The sequence below is a fragment of the Diadema antillarum genome, unplaced genomic scaffold (assembly GCF_040938485.1).
Source record: "Diadema antillarum isolate AM-2024a unplaced genomic scaffold, OU_Dant_1.0 seq00000484_RagTag, whole genome shotgun sequence".
In the NCBI taxonomy this organism is placed as follows: Eukaryota; Metazoa; Echinodermata; class Echinoidea; order Diadematoida; family Diadematidae; genus Diadema; species Diadema antillarum.
Genome location: NW_027271447.1, coordinates 226,123 through 245,317, shown reverse-complemented (window position 1 = coordinate 245,317; position 19,195 = coordinate 226,123). Strand labels below are relative to the sequence as shown.

General features: G+C 37.7%; 1 protein-coding gene across 1 annotated transcript in view; it reads right to left on the bottom strand.

The window, feature by feature from the left end:
- Positions 1-3,853: 3,853 nt before the first annotated feature.
- LOC139733599 (coiled-coil domain-containing protein 33-like) overlaps positions 3,854-19,195 on the bottom strand; it is a 29,241-nt gene continuing 13,899 nt past the window's right edge. The window contains exons 12-20 of the mRNA XM_071644411.1: positions 18,919-19,128; positions 13,067-13,230; positions 11,842-12,089; positions 10,580-10,668; positions 9,119-9,308; positions 6,178-6,263; positions 5,322-5,408; positions 4,515-4,637; positions 3,854-3,946 (exon numbers count right to left, since the gene is read on the bottom strand). Coding sequence (XP_071500512.1) covers positions 3,854-3,946; positions 4,515-4,637; positions 5,322-5,408; positions 6,178-6,263; positions 9,119-9,308; positions 10,580-10,668; positions 11,842-12,089; positions 13,067-13,230; positions 18,919-19,128 — 1,290 coding nt within the window. The remainder of the gene's footprint in view (positions 3,947-4,514; positions 4,638-5,321; positions 5,409-6,177; positions 6,264-9,118; positions 9,309-10,579; positions 10,669-11,841; positions 12,090-13,066; positions 13,231-18,918; positions 19,129-19,195) is intronic.

Below are 19,195 nucleotides of genomic sequence, written 5' to 3'. Positions count from 1 at the left end.
CATTAACCATAAAAATGTTAAATGATTTATGAGTAATAAAGTGCATCTCATTATAAATTCTTTCTCATTAAAGGGATGGTATAGTGCTGGTGGAGATGAAAATTGAGCCTTTAACTTTTTGCGAGATACTGTAAAGAAACCATTTATGACGTGCTACAGAGCATACCCTTCTGAGAGGAATTCAAAGTTTATCAGATGAAAAAAGGTTTTGAAACTGGTGAGATATCCAAAAACAAATGAAAACAAAACAAAGCGATCCTAATAACAGGTGGGTCCCATCTTTTATTAGAATCGCTTTGTTTTGGATAGGTCAGACATTTCAAAACCAATATTCATTGAAAAAATGTTGGATTCCCCTTGGAATTACATGCTCTTTCATATTGCAGAATAGGTTTGTCATTGTCTAACCTAAAAAGTTGGGAACCTGAAGTCAGGTCTCAACCAGAACTATACCATCCCTTTAAAGACAAAAACATTGCTATGTGAGATAACTCCATGTATGAAGACATTGAGAATATCCCAGCTCTAAACAAGTGGTCTTCCAGCCATGAAAACAAATAAACCTTCTATTTCTTTAACATAACCAAATGCTTTCAAAAATAGTACACCATGGAATGGATCTAAATTCTGCCTCGGAGAACTGCTAAAACATAATCCTTACTAATTGCCTCCTGCAGTGTCTTGGAAAGTAGCATCATTCATCAAACAAGACTTTTTAATAAAACCAGGTGTGAGCTCATGTGAATGACTAGTCAAGTAGTGTCATAAACAAAATGAATTACACTGTACATAAAATAGAACATTCACTCTTTTTATTCTATTCTTTTTTCTTTCTTTTTTTGCATGAGCACACAATGAAAGTGGTAAAAGCACACCATCTTTTGTGTATTTTGCTACTGATGAATTAAAACAAGCAGAGTGATCATTAATTGAACATTGTTTGGTCTACAGCTTGAGGTAATGAACAACAGCTATCAGATTCGTTTTGAGAAACGTCTCTTCCATTTAAAGCAGTCTCTTTTTGACTACAAGCAATATACAACTGTATTATCACTCAAACTCTGCGTATAAGCCTAATAGAACACCAATTTCTATTTTCCCCTTTTTATGGGGGGGGGGGGAGGGGGTGATGGCTTATTTTGCTTGAATATTTATATGTACAATGTCCATGGAAAACAGTATGTATAATTATGATGGTTGAAACTGTGCATCAACAGTAATGTTTGAAGGCTTATATATTTGTGATCAAAATGCAGGACTTATTTAAGGATGTACAACTAGACATTGTTCAAAATGGTTGATCACACATATTCATCTTTTGTTTTCTTGATCGTATAAACTGGAAAAAATTTCACACAACCATTAACAAAGATTTGCTCAAAGACGTGTTGGCTGGAAAATTAACACAAGTATGGATTTGTGGCAGAAAAGCCTTTGCTCATACACTTTCAGCAAAGAATGCCATCACTGATAAAATTGTCACAGTTCGTTTGCATGAAAAATATTCCTTGTCCAGTGCCTCACACCAAAATGCATTCTCTTTGTATTCACATGAATGTGAAAGAAGGAAAGATAAAGTTTTGGAATTTTGTACATTTCTGACAACCTCCCTAACTCTCCACCAAATGCACACTTAGTCACAATATACAATACAGGCATTGTTTCTTTCGTTTACACAGGGCAACGATTCTGTGAGGTGTATAGAACTATCTCAGTCAATGTTAAACACTCAATGTCATGGAGGATTTTTAGGTTGCAGTCTCCAAATAACCACTTACACCATCCACTTAAAATTAACAGCCAAGTTGTTCTGAATACAAAAATAAGTTTGGAAATTGAGTTTAAAATAATATCAAAAGCTTTCGAGCACAGAACGACATGACAGGATCCATTCATACTGCCACATTTGTAAATAAAATAAAAAATGAGTATGGTGGCAGCTAAACAGGAAGATAAAGTGAGGAAGTGGCTAAAATAATTGAGAAGCACTGCTGTTGTAGTTACGCCACATCACCAAACCATATTTGTGGAAGAGTTGTTGCTGCAACACATGAACACCTTGAGTGGATTGTTTGAGATGTATATCTACTGAGGTTGCTGTCAGACATGCAACATATTGTGGCGAGTTTTCAAAAATCAGAATTACTTGCTTAAAAAGTGACAGAGATATTTCAAAGGAAAAGCTGATCTGTCAACAGATGTTGTCAAGATAATGCCACCTCTGCGTTGTGTGGTTCATCAGGGTCCTGCCAAATCACAATGGACCGCAGCTCCATGACATTCACGACACAAGTCAGCCATCAAGACTTGCTTCAGAGGTGTGCTTGTGCATATATATATTCATTGTCACAAATGTTAATGTAACTAAAGCACAAACTTGGAGTAGAAGTCCTCAATACTGGGACATTTTGTTCATTCAGTCAGGTATTTTATAGAATTAGCAGCCAAATAACTAGAAAACATGAAAGGGCTTTGTTCCATTGCAACTGATGAAAAAAGATTGTTTTATCAGGTATTCCCTTATATCTTGTCACTTTATATAATGTACAATGTATTTGTATCACACTTTGTATCATGTACTCACTGACAATGTCAGAAGAATTGGCAACAGCAATGCCTGAACACTTTGAAGCAGATGCCACTTCAAAAGATATTCTGGTACACTTCAATGTTGCATTAGTAGTTTTCATTTAAAATCATGGACTTTACCCGCTGCCTGCCACATTTATCACATTCATGTCAAGCAAGGAACTATATTTGATATGTATCAATCAATTCATACCCGCATATCCTACAAAAAAGGAGTCGTAGTTACTGAAGTTAAAGAGTTGGCGATAGCAGTTGTGTCTGTTATGAATTGAACGCACCTTTCATTAATTATTGTATGCACTTTGGACTATTAAGATGTTGAGTCTAGTTTATAAAACTAGAAATGGTCACTCATCCAGGCAGAGTCCATCTCTGCTCTGGTCAGTGCAAATCTTCCATCTCCTGACCGCCGAGTACATGTGGAACTTCATTCTGTTGCATGCTACCAGAGTGACAACACACACATGGACATCGGGACAGCTGGAGGTCGCAAATCATAATCTGGGTGCTCTCAAAGAGCTATCAAAAAGACATTTGTGTGTTATACGCATCACATCATGTCGAAAAGCAGAAATTCTCACATCTAAAGGCCCAGTCAGACTGGCAAAATATCAAACAGTTTAAGACCGTGATCTTTAAGATCTCGAAGTTTTGCCAGTGTGACTGCATACTTCCAGCGAAATTTCCAACTCCAACTAGGGATTTTTCCCTCATCCCCACCAAACTTCTTGATCTTTTGCCAGTATGACCGCGAGAAACTGAAACGTTTTGATCTTTGTCTTGTGACCAGTCCACCATCTGCTTTCGGACCGTGCCTCAGAAGCGCATGGCTTTTGTGTGGTACAGGTGCTCATTGTTACCTAACAATCACTAGCCTTCAGACGGCGCACTCTTTCTTCTTCCTTATGCATGCACGTGCACTAATGACCCAAATTTCTCGGATCCAAAGATCGAGAAGTTTGGCTGACAGTATGACCGGACTACAAAAGATCGCGAAGACCTTGCGATCTTAAACTTCTCGATCTTTTGCCACTTTGACCGCACCTATATCCCTTATTGGGAAACGAATATTTATTACGTGCTTTTAGGGAGCCCCCTGCAGCATAAGGGAGACTCAAAAAAGTTTTGACACACACAGGTTCTGTCAGCCTCATTCAAATCAGTGTGAGACTTCACAGCTAGTGAATAATGACCACTCCCCCAAAAGTCTATAATTTCTAGAGGAAAGACTGGAGCTTTAGGAATTTGGTGCTGTTAACTGCCATCAGTAGAGCGGACTCAGCCTGGTGGGTGTGCTGTACCCAAGTCTGGGTCTTCTGCTTCCATAGGACCTGTTGCCATAGCGATCATCAAAATCCTGGGAGGTGAAAAGGGTCAAAGCGGAGGTCAACCACTATGATACATCATATTCAAATTTTGTTATAGGAATTTATTTACAGTATAGCATGTGTGGCCTCATGACATTGCACTTTGCTGGTCTGAAGTCAACATCTTGGCAAAGATGACTACTGGTAACCTTGCATTAATCGTGAGGATTTCAAATTTACTTACATTCAGTAAATACACTTCAACTATATCCAATCAATAGTCTGAGGGCTTACTCTAACTCCCATTCATAATAACTGTATTCTACTGCATTCATATTGATGAAAACTGACATCACCTCATTCCACTAGGACTGACTTGAGCTTTGATTCAGCATCAAAGCAACTGACTCTTTTAGGGTTTATATCATTACAGAAAATGAGTTCTCTGTCAGATTTTTACTCTACTCCTATTTAAACATCACAGATTTTGATTTTACACACTGGTAGCCATATCTATATGCTTCTCTTTTAACAGATGCAACTGCTTCTTAATCTTAAGTTACAGAGCTCACTTGATGTGGAAAAAAATGAAAAGGCATTCATGAAAAATGAACCTACCTGTATCGGTTTTCCCCTGTCGTAGTAAGGCAGTGGCGGTAATGAATGTTGCTTCTGGTGATCGTTTGTCCGTAGTGAGATGTTTGCCTTCTCTTTCCCCCATTCCTTGGCTTTCTCAAGTAACTACATAAAACAAAACAAGGGGAAGGGGATGGATAAAAAGCAACCCTCTTTCTGTCTCACAAAATATAATCCCATGGAAAATGTGGTTTACGGTTATGGCGATACTGATGGTTTAAAGGTGAGTATCTCGGGGATTTACAATTCATTATGTGATACGCCATGTGTTTCGCAATTGGAGATTTGTAACACGATCCACAAGCAGTTGAGTTTCTGATCGGGATCCACAGCTGTGGAAGAAATACAATCTTTTGTCAAGAGGCAAGTTAGCAATTTCCCACCTTGAAAATGATGCACAGTGCCCCGATGTTAAGGGTAGGCAATACTTTGGTGTGCTGATAATTTTGATATTTGTTGACTCACAAAATTTGTGAAATATAACCCAACACAAAATTTACAAGTACTTCAGGCATTATTCCAATGGGACGTCTAGTTTATCGTGTATCTGATTGTTAGAGGTACAGTAGGTATGGATATACAGTGTATGTGCAAACTGTATCTATTCAAATTTCAGAATATTTTTTTGATTAGGAGAGTCAATTCTGAAAACATATTCTTTTTTGGATAAAAGAAAAAAATGTGTTATTATCAACTGACGAATAGAACAAGTGTCAAAGTTGATGGTGTCAAAGGCACCAATGAATAGATTTGGGAAATTTAGTTTAGCCATATACTTTCATATTTTACCTCTTGTTCCAAGGACGACACTCTCCCCTCTGCTTTCTCCAACATGAACTGCATCCGGATCTTTTCAGCTTCATTAGCTGAATCACTCTGAACACGAGATATAAAAAAACCCAAAACGAATACCACATATTTCTGTCTTTTTCATATACACACATATAGTGGCTCCTAAGCTGACCCACAAAAGTTTTACACTAATAAATGTCTTTGCTTGACTGGTAAATATTATTTGAAATTGAATAAATTTGGCAAAAATTAAAATTGCTATGTGACTTCTTCACTCATACAAAGGGAGAACAGGACAACATTTGGCATAAGATGAATTCTATTCAGCAAGGGCAGATAGAAAATCACATGAAAATGGAGATTAAAGGGATGGTATAATTTCAATTAAGATGGGGTTGTAAGTTTCCAATGTCTTTCAATGATGATTTTTTTTTTTTTTTTTTTTTTTTTAGATAATTAGAAAATGCCTATAAAATGTGACAGAGCATATAATTCTAAGAGGAATTCACAGTTTATTTGATGAAACTTGGATTTGAAATGGCTGAGATATCCAAAACAAAGTGATCTTAATAAGAAGGTGGGATCCACCTTTTATGAGGATTGCTTTCTTTTACTTTGTTTTTGGATATCTCAGCCATTTCAAAACCGATTCTCGTCAAATAAACTTTGAATTCCTCTTGGAATGTATGCTTTTTAAAACTTCATGAAGTGGGTTGCAAAAAGTTCAAAGCTGAATCCCCACCTCAAAGAGTCAACTCATACTATGCTATCTCTTTAAAGAAAGTATGGACAGACATGTTTAGAAAAGACAATGAAGTGGAAAAGGACAACAAATTCACAAATTTTGACCCACCTTCTGGGCTGAGGTTGCCCTGAGATGTTCAATCTCTGCTTTCAATTTGGCATTTTCAACACCCAGCAACTCAGCATCCCTGGAATCTGGGATAATGAAAATAAAGACAACCGCTCAAAAGCTGGTGGTGATGCAACACACACTGGATCAATGAAGGTGGATTTTAGATATATAAAGTTGACTGAAAGATACTTGAGCCATCAAAGAAAATGAACATAAAACAACTTCAAAGAACACTTCCACAGACACAGGTCACTACCAAAGACATTCCATTTTGAACTGATGCTGTAATTGATGCATGCTCTTCTGATGCCAAAACATAATCTTGATATGAAATTGGTATGATATGATGCAATCTTGAAAAGTGCACAGCAGGGTCAAATTTGTGATCCTCTCTACACCTATATCTCTTCCTCATGTATTGAACCATTCTGAAAGAATGAACATTTCCATTTGTGAAATTTAATATAAAATGTCAATGAACAAAATCAGATTGTATTACATGTTTCTTTTTTTCTGAACATGGGTGCAAGTATATCAATATGCATTATTCAACTTATTTTATGCTTTTGCCACCCAGCGGGATTGTGATGATTTCATGAATTATTTCGACTGTAAACTCTCATATTTGCACCAGGAGAGGCAAGTATATCAACATGCATTATTCAACTTATTTTATGCTTTTGGCACTCAGCGGGATCGTGATGATTTCATGAATTATGTCAGCTGTAATCTTTTACTATTTTACGGGTATTTTACGCTGTTGGTACCCAGCGGGATTGCGATGATTTCATGAATTATTTTGGCCGTAAACTCTCATCATGTTTGCACTGAGAGGTTGAAAATACGTTCTTTATCTTCTCCAGAAAATCTCTTTGCATTTTGTACATGCATTCTTGAAAGGTACATGACAGGGTTGAATTCCTGATCCTTTTTTGCACCTACATGTATCTCTTCCTCATAGTATTGGACCATTCTGAAGAAATTAAAATATTAATTTGTAAACTACAGTGTAAAATGATAATGAACAAAATAAGATTGTATCAAACTCTTGTGTTCATTACTTTTTCTGAACATCGGCACAAGTAGAGTACCATGCATTATTCAACTCATTTTATGCTGTTGGCGCCTAGTGGGATTGCGATGATTTCATGAATTATTTCTGCTGTAATCTTTTAAGCAGTGCATGTAGGTCTACACGCCAATGTTTTCTAACCAGCAAAACAACTGGAAGCCGGAATTAAAATGGAAAGGATATGATGAGCCACACATGCACACTAAAAAAATATTCTTCCAACTTCTGTCACTAATATGATTTATTGGATGAAAATTTTTTTGAATGAGTATTTTTTTTCCATGTTACGATTGGTTTAAGCTAATATCAAGTATGTGTATCTCGCAAAAAAAAATCAAAACAAATCAAATGATTACTTATGTTTAAAGACTGAAGAACATTGGACGATTTTTGCGTGTCTTATCGTATGGTGTATAAGAAAACATGGAAAGAACGATACTCCGTTATATGTCACTGATGATGGAGGATAAAGATGGATAACGGCGGGACGACTAAGCCTAGCATGTTTGCTTCCTCTTCCCGCTTCAGATATACAGTAGTTCATGTACAGAGACAGTATGGGGAACGCTACAATGCACATATTATGTGTTTATGTACATACAGTAACGCGCACCTGTAAAACGAGGAATGTTCGCGTACACTTTAATTTCGCGAATTTCGCGAGCGCCAAGATTCGCGAAATTCAAATGCACGCGGAAGTTCTTGTCTACACTATATGCACTGAATGCCAGTGGCAATTCGCGAAAATTTTATGCCTCGAAAAAGGCTGTAAGCTCCAATTCGCGAAAATGTCATGCCACGAATATATCATGTTTTACAGTATGCGTTGAACACAGACTCTGCAGAGCAGGAAAGATGTACACACACAAGGATAGCGTGAATTCGGTTTTCAATGTTTCATTTGCCGCCTGTTTGAAAATGAGCAAGCGGCAGTAAAAGAAATGGAACCTTGTTGTATCCGGTCAAATTGCTTGATTATGTTTTCCTTTATCGTGATGAAGTCTTCTTGTCCTGCAGTGATAGCGCATGGACTTTACTAAAAATTTGTACATAAATACAACTTTTGAACAGATGGTCTAATTCCCTCAAACTTCATTGATGTGTTCTACTAATATTTCTGCATTCACTGAATCTACAAATAAATTTGAGGTAATTTTCCCCTTTAAAGATCCACTAGAGTGGGGATACAAAGAAGTGCAAAGGCTGGCTTGGCAAAGATATATTCGAGAATCCCAGTAACGAATCATGTACAGTTTTATATCTGATCTCTGCGTACCTACACACATAAGCAAAGAATCTTGACTGGAATTGACCATTACAATATGACTGCACACTTCAACGCACATGGGCGGTGAGTTGGCTCAGTCGGTAGCGCATCTGCCTCCAACCCAAGCAACCCGGGGTCTATACCCGAGTCTGGACTGAGCAATGCTGTGTGTAATCATACCATCCCCTTTAGCAAGAGGCAAAACACTCTGTCCCTCAGATAGGACATAAAATGGAGGTCCCGTGAGTGAGAGAGTCACAACTCATGCACGTAAAAGATCCCGCTTCATTCATTGATCGCAAAGAGCAGGGCGTTCAACCCAGTGAAGTGGTCCCACCTCACATCCAACTGGACCCCATGGAAGACCAGCGTAGTGTAGCTGAATATGGGCTATTCAGCTATTTTTTCAGATGGAAAACAAACAAACAATATTCACGGACTGGTGGTATTCATGATTTTCGAACATAACTAACCCGGTTGTCAGCAAATGAATTGGGCCACCCATGAAACCTTACGTTACTTGGGCTTTAATGCCAGCCTCACTCTACAAAAAGAGAATAATATTAGATCTCCTGCATCTCCCTGTGTTAGATTCTGACCTTCTTTGAAGGAGACAGATTGTTTGGTCTGCCTGCTCTTGAGGGCTCTCTCCATCTTCTCCAGCGCCTTCTCCTGCTCCCGACACGTCCTCTCCAGTTTCTTCACCTTGTCCTGCCGCTCCTGCAGAAGCCGAGACTGCGAGGCGGCCGCCTCCTGCTGCTCCAGGTACTGCTTCTCCCGATCGTTATGCTACCATGGCAACAGACATGAATTCATCACGTACTTACCCTTTACACAACCAAGGTAACAGTTTTGATCTGCTTTGCTAGGTTTAGCTCTATTGTTCTTTGTCTGTCAACATGCATTTTTCTATTTGAATACTTGTCACAATAAACAAAAAGATACTCATTAATTTCCCTTGTTTTATCACAGACATGGATCTTATATACAGTTGAACCTCTCGTATCCGGACAAGTCGGGACCGGGGCTCATCCGGATAAGGGATTTGGCCGGATACGGGAGACTTAATGCTTTATACATGTACATGTACATACACATGTACTGATGTAGCCCATTGTAGTACCACATGTAGTAATGTGTATACTGCAACCTTTTCATTCTTACACTCGGTAACAGACCCCAAAATAGAGGTTCATGTTTGCAAGAATGAAATCATTTTCTTTTATAAATTCTTGGGATGATTTACCTAAATAATTATTAAGAAATGTATCAAGTAGATCTTGAAAATAAACAGTACGAGTCGACGAAACTACGCTTCAAAATTTGATCATCACGACTCGGCAAAGTCGACTGTAGGTCGCCATTGTTAGATGGTCTCCCTCTCTCTCTTTGTGTGTGTACTGTGTGTGAACAATTTTTGAGTGTTCAATATCATCCGTTGCTCAGCCAATGACTCGAAACAATGCATGTCTATCTAGTCATATCGACGGCTGTGTATGGACCTATATGTGGCAATGCGATATGAGAGGACTCGAGCGCATAATCTGTCCATGTTCTTGCGATGATTTGGGGATGTTTTGGGATGTTAAAATGTCTGAAGGTAAGCAATTTGGAAGGATATTTGATGTAATGTATGTTAATCATGTTGGAAGTAATATGTAATTCATGTGTGTTTGTGTAGGAGTTCTCAAGGAGTTGGGAATCCCCCTTCCCTCCCGTAATTATTTTTACAAAAAATCACGGCGAGATTGTGTCCGTATAACAGAGAGATCCGGATAAAGGGAGACCGGATAAGAGAGGTTCAACTGTATTCACAATTGAAATGTGAACATTCCTTCTCTAACACAAAACACAATATCTATATAAAAAACATGTACAAAAGTATCTGCTACATACAAAATAAATATCAACAATATTCAATGGTGTCCTCTCATCAAGTGCATACAACATATCAAGAAAATACAACCAGAAAACTCTTCTTAACACTAATATGCACCATCATTTGGAACATGAACTCCAATAGAATCTACATCAAGGCATAATGGTAAAATTCAAGTTACCTTTATGAGTTCATTCTGTGCATGGAGAAGTTTTTCCCGGTAGTTTGCAGATTCTGACACCTGCTTTGACAAAGCTCTTTTCAAGGTCACTGCAAAGCAAGAAACAGAAAAGAATAAACACCAAAAAACATACACAGTTGTATAATGACAGACATCGGTGAAGTCAAGCAATTGATAGCTGTCCACACATCTTCCTTACAGTGTGTCCAGTCATAGTGTACATCAAATATTTAAGTACAGTTAATTTCCAGCTTTCCAGAGCTGGGTGCAGAAGAAGATGTACATTCCTAAAATCATTGATAACTTGAGGTTTAGATTCTTATGTCTGTGACCAAAGTTGCTGCTCTTGCGTTATCCCACATACAAGGTGTTGAAAGATGATTGACAGAGAGAGTAAAAGAAAATGTGCTTGCAGCAAAATAGATAATTTATGTCAAATATCACCATTCTATTAGGCACCTAATAAGTTTTTGTTTTTGTTTTTGTTTTTTGCAACATGATATGTCACTTTAACTCATTCGCACTACGAAAACTGCTTTGACAATGTCTAAAGGACAAGTTCTACCAAATGTATCGTCGCTCGGGCGACAAGACCTCGTATCTGAAATTTTGGTGAAAATGACTTTTTTGGATTAATGGTTGGATAATCAGTTAAGTGATGTCGTGTCCAAATCCTAGCTGTCTTACTCCAAAAAATGCAGCCACCATGGCATGTCAAAGGAAAGGCTCTCCCATTTGATAAAGTGCTTTGGCTGCCATGTATTTTGTTTCTTTGCTCTCCTGAACATTTGACATTTTGTAGATACGAGGTCTTTGTGTTTTACAACGGACGATATAAAGAAAATTCAACATATTTTAACTTTTCTAGCATAATAAAAGAACACTTGACTTGCTCTTTCAGAAGGCAGGGAAAATAATGTTACCTTGTACATATGTCAATAACAAGTCAAGGGAATGTGTACTTTTCATAAGAAATGAAATCTTGTGGGAATTCTCTTTATATTTTCTTTATATTGTTCTACATATGTGACAACAAAAACTGTCGCAGTCTTCTCATCCTGTGCTGGCAGCAGTGAAGCTTTAAAACTTCACAACTTTTGAACAGACTCTCTGATTTTCTTCAAACTTTCACTGATGTGTTCTACTTATATTGCCGCATTCACTAAATCCACACATATATTTGGGTGAGCATGTCCTTTAATTCAGTATGTTTGTGCATGTGAATATGTCAATGGAGGACCCCAAGGCCCCCACCCCCATACCATATTTCTCCAGCATCTCCGCCTTGCTCATGCCTTCCAGCTTGGCATCCGTCACCATGGCACGCGTCGTGTCCTCGTACATGTTGGCCTGCTGGCGCAGCAGAGAGTTGTCCGCCTCGAGCCTAGCGAGGGCATCCTGCAGCTGCACCACCTCCTCCCCCATGCGCTTCATGGCCTGGCGGTAGCTGTCGATCTCCCGCTGCTGCGAGTCTATGAGGTTCATCAGTGTCTGGTCGTTGTGGGGGGCACTGCTCGACGGCGGCTTGGCTCTGGATTGGGTCAAGGGATTCAGAGCTGGTAAGATTTTTACTTGTGATATTAAAGCGAATCACCTCCTAAGAGTTGTTCCAGAAGGAAAATGCACAGATAAGCATAAGAACTGTGAGGTAAATATGAAGAGTTTGTTCGCAAAAACCAATAAGTCCATTTTTGAAGATTTTGAAGTACGGTCTCTGTCATATAGTACAAAATAATACCTTTAAAATGATATATTGGTCACTACGTATAAAGGTACAATTTTGAAGTTATGGTCAAAAGAAGCAAAAATTTTCTTATTATTCTCTTTATTCTTCTTGACCTTTAATCGCAAATATCTCCATTTGGCCATTTTGGCAAAAATGGACTTATCGGTTTTTGCGAACAAACTCTTCATATACTAACTATTTGAAGGAAAAATGGGGAAAAATGACAATTAACTGTAAGACCAAAGGGCTGGGGTTAGTTTGGGTTAGATAACTTGGACTTAAGTTCAAATTATGTGATTTACATCAATTTACATTTCACTGACAACTTATTCAAACTTGGTCTTGTATGGAACAAATCCAGTATTCGGTGGCCATCCCTGAAAACTAAAAGAAAACTATGATGAAAGTTCAGGCACTTATTCAAGTTACATACACAGTGTACATGTCATTTTGCTACGGCTAGCTTTTGACACACTAAAAAAAAATATCATCATCTACTTTAATTTCATTCATGAAGGTACTCAAGATGAGTCATAGAGCACCAGTCAATGAAACATTAGGAGAGATGATGAGATGAGAACTCCATCAACTATGCTGCATTATTCATGAACACAAAGCTATGCATTGTTTTGTTTGTTCATCTTTCATGGTTGTTTGATTTTTGGGTAATTATTATTATTGTCTGTTGTTTGCTTATCTGTTTGTTTGTTTGTTTGTTTATTTGTTTGTCTGTTTTGTGGGTGGTTCAATTTGCAACTTACGGGGGCGTAGCTGCAGCAGGCGGTGGAGGTGGCATCCGGGTCGGTATCAGTCCCTTGGTGGAGGGGGCGCTCCTGTCCGACGGCTGCACCAGCCTGTCCCGTGGGTCAGACTCCAGTAAGTTCTGGATGGCATCCCTGGGAGGCAGGCCGCCATCATCTAGAGGCTGGGTGGAAACCATGCACAACAAACAGACAAATAAAGAAAATCATTCAAAAAACAACAACAGATACATACGTACATTTGTACATACATACACAAAATCCTAATACATATTTACTATTCATTTGTATGTCCATACATGAAGTTGCCGTAAGTGGTGACAACGTCCAGATTCTATTAATTGGCATCAAGTTTGGTTGTCGTTGACTTGGGCAGGAATGCTCGGCTCTTTTTTTTTTTTCCTAGCGGCTGTTTGTAAGGCGTGGTCTATTTCTAAAAAGTTTGCAGCAAAGCAGCATGCATTTGATGGATAAGAAGACTGCATCAGGGGCTCTTTTGCAAAGAGGTTTGCAATCATTGAAAGTTTAAGTTACATTGACTGCCCTTGCCCATGTAATAACTCAACTCTCAGGTACTGCAAAAGCAAAATACTCATGTGAGTAATTTTTGTGCTCCATTAGGTAAGAGGAACTTTATAAATATGAATTACACAGAATAAAAACATAAAACAGATTTTTTGCATGGGTGACTTGTCAAATACAGCACTTAAGACAACGTGTGAAATATGAGGAATCTACACAAAGGCATTGCTTGTAGGGTGCATATAGATTCCCAGAGGTTATATTACAAGCAAAAAAAAAAAAGAAGAAAGGGGGGTAGCATGCTTTTACTTTAGTGCTAGTTTCTTGTGTGAAATACACTTAAGAATTTCCAATTTTACAATACAGTAATTGGTTGCTAACAAACTTTTAGCTGCAATTTGTATTTTACAATTGTTGCAAAGCACTTTATGAAATGGGCCCAAACTTTTACAATCCTCTGAATGAAGCAGAACTTTGCAACATGTGAGCACTTCTACTACATTACTGTCAAACCATAAAATGCTCATACACTGCAGGTACAAAAAAGCTAGATACCATCTTACTTTTCATAATGTCTTAAAATTCAGAGAAACTTTCACATGATTACTGCTCAGCAGTTATCAACATACTGCCAGAAAATGTTACTTTATAGCATATATTTAAAAAATTTCAAAAAAAAAATGCTTCATTTTTTAAATGTTATCATTATCTCATTTATCTGCTACCCTATAGCTTAAATATGGGTGTACTGTCAATCACAGTTGCACCACCAGTAATGCTACTCTCTCTATAGTCTTTACAATATATTGCATTATATAGAATATACATGAAACAAGAGCAATAATGGTGAGACCACATCACAGTTATATTTGAGCTTGTCTGCTTCATAACCCATTTAAAAATATATTTTTGCATGTGCCAAATCCATAGTAAATTGTATTGTCAAAAAGAAAATGTCTTTCTAAATGTCAAAATCCATAAATCAAGCCATTGCTACGTACAGTGTACATGTATATGCAGCATTGCTTGTACAATGTGCATTTCAGGATACTATGTACTATGATTTATGGTCTGGACGAGTTTCCAAATGAATCCTCAAACAATTTCAACCATATGATACCAATTAGGAATCAGTTACTCAGTATCTTCCAGAGATGCAACACATCTTGTGCAATATATCCATCACTGTAAATTACACATTTGGCTTGGATCAACAATACAAAAAGCTTGAACAGAAGTTTTTGTTTCTATTACATGAAAATATAAGAAACAGCTTGAAGACATCTGTCAGAAATACAATGTATTAGAAGGGATACATATTGATATAGATTATTGATAACATAACCCTAGCCATACAATTAAGTTTTAGTTTGATAAAATGATAACAATGTATTAATTGGCTCTTCAAAGACATGACAAAGACTGTTATGACTAAAGGAAAATAATAAACACAGAAAATGTAGTTTATGACATGTGATATACTACATGTTCTATACATGTGTACCATTACCATTAGACACACAATCAATTGGCAGAGTCCATCTTCAGAATAAAAATTAACAACTCCCATTAAACTACTCACAGAAAACACCAAAACATGCATGGACTAAATAATGCTCAGACACTAGCTCGCCTGCATGAGATAAGCGTGGCATCTACACAGTATACGTTCCCATTACTACTATATTAAATTGCACATAGTACTCACTTCCAAATCTGCTGTAAATGGTCTGTAATATGCCCCTCCGCTCATACTCTCAAAACAAATGCAGAGCCAGTTTAAAACATGCTATCTAAAGCTTGTCAATAGCAGCATAGCAGCTTCCGACAAATTCTCAGCTTAAAGCTTGACAGTGAGTATTAAGTTGAGTACAAGAGTATGGTTTTCCATAGTCCCATGCTACAACATCATGAACAAATCTAGCGCAGCTTCAGTACACACTCGACAAACACCCTTGGCCCATATACAGTGTTTTCAGCGTGGTGATAATCTTTGGTTCAAAGAAAGAGTAGGGAAGAAAGAGAGGGACAGGGAGGGAGAGAGAGAAAGAAAGAGCAAGGATCAGTGCCCCTTTTGCCCTCTCAGTGGATACACCACAGAAGCAATAAACTCCCTGCTGTTTACACACTACCCAGGCAACCAAGCAAGCAGGACTACTCCATTATTCTTACAGGGGTGTGGTCTCACATTGTACCAAGGAACAAATCTACCATGAGTGCCATGTATAGTGAATAAGTTACCACCTATCTTGTAAATCAGTAAAATAGTATTCCAATTTTTTTTTTTTTAATTACAAAAAGCTGCTTGTTACAGTAAAAGAATGATGAGCTAGAAGCCAAGCTTTTTGATTGATTGCTAAGGCTGGAGAAAAGTTATCAACGGATGAACATAGCCACCCCTACTAGTAAATGAAAGCTCCCGATCTTCGTCAATCTGGGAGCAGGTGCTTTCTGTGAATAGGCAAAGACCGTTGTATTGATTTCCATACCCTCACATCCTGGCCTTTGCACTGATTTACAAATCACAGTTACAATCTTTTCATGAGTGTGCTTATACGTCATCATCAGTGGCTGACATTTCATCAATTATTGATTTCTTCTTTTCTCTATTTCTTTCCTGCAATCAGTGCCTATGTTAATTGCTGGCAGATGCGTAATTATGTGCTCTGTTCATTTGATTAACCCTTTCTGAGCCAATGAGGATAAATGTACACAAATTCCACACATGTACGAATGGGCAGGAAATAAAAGCGATACACAAAGGGTTAAACATACTCTACATTTCTATGGCAGTGATTATACACTACTCTACTGAAAAATAAAGATTGAGATGGAAGTCATGACAGTGCAATAAAGAATACTTTCCAATCATATACGTAGAGAAAGTTTCAGTGTAGCTGGTAGATAAAGTCAGTTTTGAGTCCATTCTTTATCTTTCAAATGATTTAAGAAAGATACCATCCTGTGCTTTCAGGTTTCTGATCATATCACCATGAAAAAAATCAAAACAATGTGTACAACTGTCAATGTATGCTCAATTTGTAACGGTATCAAATAATTACATGTGTGGTACATTACATTTTCCTTGTTTTCAATTCAGTGAAAGAGACAAAAACATAAAAGAAGCCTTTTTCAAAGAGGTATCTACTTTGAGGTATGAGCTTTCTTCATTTTTTTTTTAATAAACATTCTGTACAGTTTTACTATTCATTATGTCATAAACACTTATTTGAATTACCACCAAAAAAAAAAATACAATACAAATATTAAGGTTATCAAAAAATATTAAAAAATAAGATAACAGCAAAGACACCATGCTCAACAGCAGAAAACAAACATTCTAAAAACAGGTCTGGAAAAAAAGCAAAGCTTTTTAACATCCCATTCTGGATACTCCTCTTTGAAGTTACTTATTTAAAAGGGGATGTATTACTTTTAAAGCAGAATTTTTCCTCATGTGTCAATTTTTGCACATTTCACACAACACAGAAAAGCAGGAAAATAAAGGCATGGAAATTTCTTGCTTGTTACATGTTATGTTATTTCATATTTTGATTCTGCCAGTAAATTGAAAACACACAAAATTCATCTTACACTGCGGAGTGAAAAAAAAAATAACTTGTGCTAAATTTTCCACTGATCAAAATTAGGTAGTGACCAGAGCTAGCTAACAAGTATTGCTTGTTACATCTCCCTTAATGCTGCTGTATTCAGCACTGCATTTGACTCTTTGTCTGGCTACTGTTCTGGCTACTGGCTACTCTTATAAAAGCAGAGCTCAGTACATTTGAGCACTTGAACATTTGGGCATTTGAGAACTTGAGCTCGAGGAAAACGATAATTTCAAATTGATGTAATGATATATCTGAAGAAAAATTACAATTTAATGCTTTTCACATCATTCCACAAAACAAAACACCCCAAAACCAACAAACAGAATGCAAAATACATTACCACTTCATTCATTCATTTTTTTTTTTTTTTTCAGGGTGATATTTTAATAAGTGGTGCTTATGCAATCACTAGATACAACCATTTGAAAAAAAAACACCCAACCTTCACAAAAGACTTGTGGATTTATTATGTCATAGACCTGTCAATCAGATGGTGTGAATAGTAACAAAAAACAAACAAACAAACAAACAAATGATGACAAATAGTCCTTCCTTCTCCAATGGTACAATGTACTAGGTTGATACTGTTTACCGACAATCACTTTTTATGTGGGGCAAACCAAAAGGGTGCACATTATACCCTCATTTTCTGGTGTGGGTCATGTGAGGGGTGGGCTACTTCCCTGGGTTTTCATCTTTTTCTTTGTAAAGCGGGAGCTTTTACAAACATGAGTTCGAAATCCTCACAAATATAGGACCTCTGATTCATGTCCTACACGAGGGGCAGAGCGTTTTGCTTTTTAGTAGTGATCAGGACGGTATAATTACATACATATAGTAGCATTGCTCAGATAGAGTCATTGAGACTCAAACATACAAACAACCTGATTGCAAGGCAGACACTCCACCAAGTGAGCTACATCGCAATCGATAGCACCGCAATGTCTCAATTCAATACTCAAACAGGTAAATGGGATTTACATTGTGGAAAAGCTAGATTCTAAAACATCAACAAACTGTAGGAGACACACTTTCATACACCAAATTCTGGAATACAAATCTCTACACACACAAGTGATAACATCACCATGATTCTACAGGCACCCTTGTAGATATATGCACATAGTGGACACTAACAGAGTGAGAGCAATTCCATGAGAGCTTTCATATTTAAAAAAAAATTCATTGAACGATTAATACTTGATTGCAAGGTAGTAAAGGTTAGTAAGGGAAAACACATTTTCAAGTATTCTTTGTGTTAAAAAGCCAATTTTCGGGTCTAAAATAAACTTCCAATGTGTGTTTGGATTTATCTTACATGGTTGGTAAGGAAGCATTTAAATTCTTATAACTACCATACGACCAACAGCTTTAAGTCCCCTCTAAAGGAATACAGAACAAGGATAAAGTGCCCTGCCGAGAGGAACACACACTGCTCCCTGTGGACTTGATCCTGGAACCTCTCAACTGAGATCTCAAGGTCTTATCCAGCCAGGGTGACTCCTTTAAAACATGCAGATTATCAATATGTGATCATAGAGAGAGAGAAACAAAATTTCCCTTTGACACCGTATTAGGTTTAGGGTTAGAGTTTGAGTTAGGGTTAGGATTAGGTTCAGAATTAGGATTAGGGTCAGGGGAAGGGTCCAGGGTAATTGCCCAGGGGGTAATTGCCCAACCCCTCTGACACATCAATAAAAGAATCACATCACTTACCTGTATTCTCCTTGCAGTAGGAATGACTGGAGCATAGAGAGGTATAGGTGGTGGAGTGGTTGGTGGTGTTGTAGGGGAAGGTCCTCGCTTCAAACCCTCCTCAGTGGGCACCACTGGGGGTAGGGCCGGAAACTCTGGTTCCGGTGACACAAACCCATCCAGAGTAGGCAGGTTCTCCAGGTGGGACACTGTCGCCTGAGAGTCGGGAACCTGACAGTTTGGAGACCAAGAAAATGTTTGACAGCATTTTATATTGTAACATAGTCACAAGGCTGAT